Here is a 3,217-nt window from a genome sequence, read left to right as displayed (position 1 = left end):
TCTCCCGCTCGCATCCTCCGGGGAAGGGCAGGAGAGCGCCTGCGAGGCCGCGGGGGGATGCCCGAGGATGGCACCCGCAGGATGTCACCCCCCTCCCCTTCGGGATGTCGCCCCAAAGATGCCACCCGCGGCGTGTCACCTCCGGGATGGTGACATCGCCCCAGGGTGGTGGCATCGGCGGCAGGGTGGCACCCCGAGGATGCTCCGGTGCTGCTCCAGCAGCGCTTTCTGCTCCCTGCGAAGGGTCAGACCTTGCGCTGTGCCTGCCGTGGTGCCCTGGGTATTTTGGGGTTTCCTGACCCGGGCGATGCTGGGTTATCTGTTTCAGCAGAGGAACTTGGGGTGTGTGTGTGTGTGTGTGTGTGCGCTGAATTCTCCAGCACGGCATCCTCCAACTTCACCAAACCCAACCATTTTTAGCCCCTTTGTTTCACCGCCCCCGTGTATTACCCGGTGATTATTGTTAATACCTGGTGCTTTACCTAAAACAGAAATGATTGTCAGTCGGCCTGGGTAAAAATGCAATCGTGTTCACTTAAAAAAAAAAAAAAAAAAGGAAAGAAAAGAAAAGAAAAAAAAAAGGAGGTATTTGATGAGAGTAATGGCTCTGGAAGATCAGCTTCCTCTTCTGCGTTGTTTTAGGTAGTTTTAGTTGCTACACCTAGAGGTGAGCTTTTTGTAAGGCTCTCCTCTGGTCGATTTCATTGTTGACTGAAGAAGAGGTTCCTGCTGCTCTGTACTTGACCAGAGTCATTAAAACCCCGTCCCAAGCACGGACTGGAAGGGCTGCAGGTATCCATCACCGTGAGCTTGTGGGGGGAAATCATCCCTGAAGGAATGGGAGCATTCCTGAAATCTGGAGCTCAGCAGAGCCCCGCTGCTAACAGGGCTCTGGCCACGCTGTGATTGATGAGCTCTGCGTCGCAGGGACTGAAACCAAGTTCTCCTCTTGCCTCATTTCTCAAGTTCATCATCAGCTCGGTTCTTTCCGAGCCCTTCCTTGCTCCTGCAGAAGAGCCAAGCGGTGCCAGCGCTCCCTTTCCAAGTTTGGTGCCATGTGCCAGAATTGCAAATGCTCCACTTGAAGATGCTCGGTTGTCGTTGCTCTTCAGCCCTCGTTTCCTTGGCAGGCTTTGTGATGGAGATGAAAACTTTAATCTTCGTTTTTATGGTCGTTTTAGAAAGCCTGTTTGTTTAGCATTGTTGGAAATAACAAAGGTTACAGAAAACACAGAGCTTAAAAAGCTCCTCAAGTCCTGGATGATTCTCTCATCTGTGTCCTAAGGAACTGAATTCTGGTATCTTGATTTTTTTTTTTAACCAGCTTTTCTGTCCAGCCCGCAGCCTTTTTATATTCCGTGGGATTTTTACAGCAAATTTGCCTGTGCTGGAGGATTTTTTAATCAAGGTCTTTGATTTTTTTGAGTCAGCTCTGACTTCTGCAGCGAGAGATGCAAGAGTGTTTTTCTGGAACTGAATTGCTGACTTGGTTGCTGGAAGTATTTACACAATCTTTGAGGAAGGGGAACCCTGTTAAGATCACTTCTGGTGATGTCAGAGGAAATTAATTCCAGCCAAATACTCTTTGGAATAAGCACTTCCAGCTTGGAGCAGCTCACCTGATTGTTGGATCCCTGAGCACACAGAGTGGAAATCCTGCTTGGTAATGACTCCAGCCTGAAGGGTTTGCATATTTCAAGCTTTTTCTAGACTGTTGCTGAAGTTCCAGTGGAAGAATATTCAGTTTTTAGGTCCTGGAAGGGCTGTGCTGGTGCACCCTCAGGTCTGTGCTGCAGGAGGATGCTGTGATGCTGCTGAGATTTGCTCAAAAATCCTGTTTTAAAAGGAGTCCTCGTCAAAGTTTCTCCTGAATCTCCTGATTTGAACCCTTTAGATTCAGAACCTGTTTGTTGTTGGGGTTTTCTAGCACTGGCACTTTGAAATTGTGTTTTATATGATTTTGACCTTTAAAATATTAGGGTTTTTTTTAAACACAACTCTGCCTAGCCAATAACCATCAAATTTTAAAAAATGGGCTCTTATTACCTTGAATGCAGCACTTCTGGGTTGTGTACAATTCATCCTTTCCATGGAAAGACTACAGGTGAGAAAATAAAATCGTTGCCATAAATTGTGAGCAGAGGTGGAAATTAAATGGAAACAGACATGAAGCAGGAGAAAACACAGGGTGTGTGCAAACAAAATCAGAAATCATAACGTGAATTAATGCAAGTTCTAAACAACCATACAGAAGTGTCAAAGTTGGGAAAAATGGGGAGATTAATAAAGATATTGAGTGATAAAGATATCATGAATAAATCAGTTAATTAGAGATATTAGGAATCGAGGTGCTGCCTGACCCTTTTTACTGCCAGTCCACCCAGGTGTGGGACTAATAAAGATATTAGGTGATAAAGGTATCAGGAATAAATAAATTAATTAAAGATATGTAGGAATAGAGGTGCTAACTGACCCTTTTTACTGCCAGTCCACTGGGGGGGGGATTAATAAACATATTAGGTGATAAAGATACCAGGAATATATAAATTACAGAAAGATATGTAGGAATAGAGGTGCCTGACCTTTTTTACTGCCAGTCCATCCAGAGGGAGATTAATAAAGATATTGAGTGATAAAGATACCAGGAATAAATAAATTAAAGAAAGATATTTAGGAATAGAGGTGCTGCCTGACCCTTTTTACTGCCAGTCCATCCAGAGGGAGATTAATAAAGATATTGAGTGATAAAGATACCAGGAATAAATAAATTAATTAAAGATATTTGCAATAGACCCTTTTTAGTGCCAGTCCACCCAGGGGGGATTAATAAAGATATTAAATGATAAAGATATCAGGAATAAATAAATTAATTAAAGGTATTAGGACTAGAGGTGCTGCCTGACCCTTTTTAGTGCCAGTCCACCCAGGGGGGATTAATAAAGATATTAAATGATAAAGATATCAGGAATAAATAAATTAATTAAAGGTATTAGGACTAGAGGTGCTGCCTGACCCTTTTTAGTGCCAGTCCTCCCAGGGGGGGCTGAACCCGACCTTTGCCTGCCTTGTTTGGGTGTTTGGTGCCATTTGAGTGGAGGCCACGTGGCTTTTCCCTGCCACGCTCCATCCTTGATCCTGCTGCCCAGAAATCCTGTGATCCCGGGGCAGCTCCTGCTAATGAGGCGTGGAAATGAGCAGAGATTTTCCTGGGGAGGAG

The 3,217-nt window shown here is 44.7% G+C and overlaps 1 protein-coding gene across 1 annotated transcript in view; it reads left to right on the top strand.

The window, feature by feature from the left end:
• Nucleotides 1-104: 104 nt before the first annotated feature.
• The window catches only part of LOC102035078 (serine/threonine-protein kinase SIK2-like), a gene marked incomplete at its 3' end in the record, with an annotated part of 11,381 nt that continues 8,268 nt past the window's right edge, over nucleotides 105-3,217 (top strand). Inside the window, exon 1 of the mRNA XM_014309737.1 lies at nucleotides 105-185. Within this exon, the coding sequence (XP_014165212.1) occupies nucleotides 105-185 (81 nt within the window). The remainder of the gene's footprint in view (nucleotides 186-3,217) is intronic.

Source organism: Geospiza fortis, unplaced genomic scaffold, assembly GCF_000277835.1.
Source record: "Geospiza fortis unplaced genomic scaffold, GeoFor_1.0 scaffold37, whole genome shotgun sequence".
Lineage (NCBI taxonomy): Eukaryota > Metazoa > Chordata > Aves > Passeriformes > Thraupidae > Geospiza > Geospiza fortis.
Note: the sequence above shows the minus strand (reverse complement) of the source record. Positions and strands in the feature narration are given on the sequence as shown.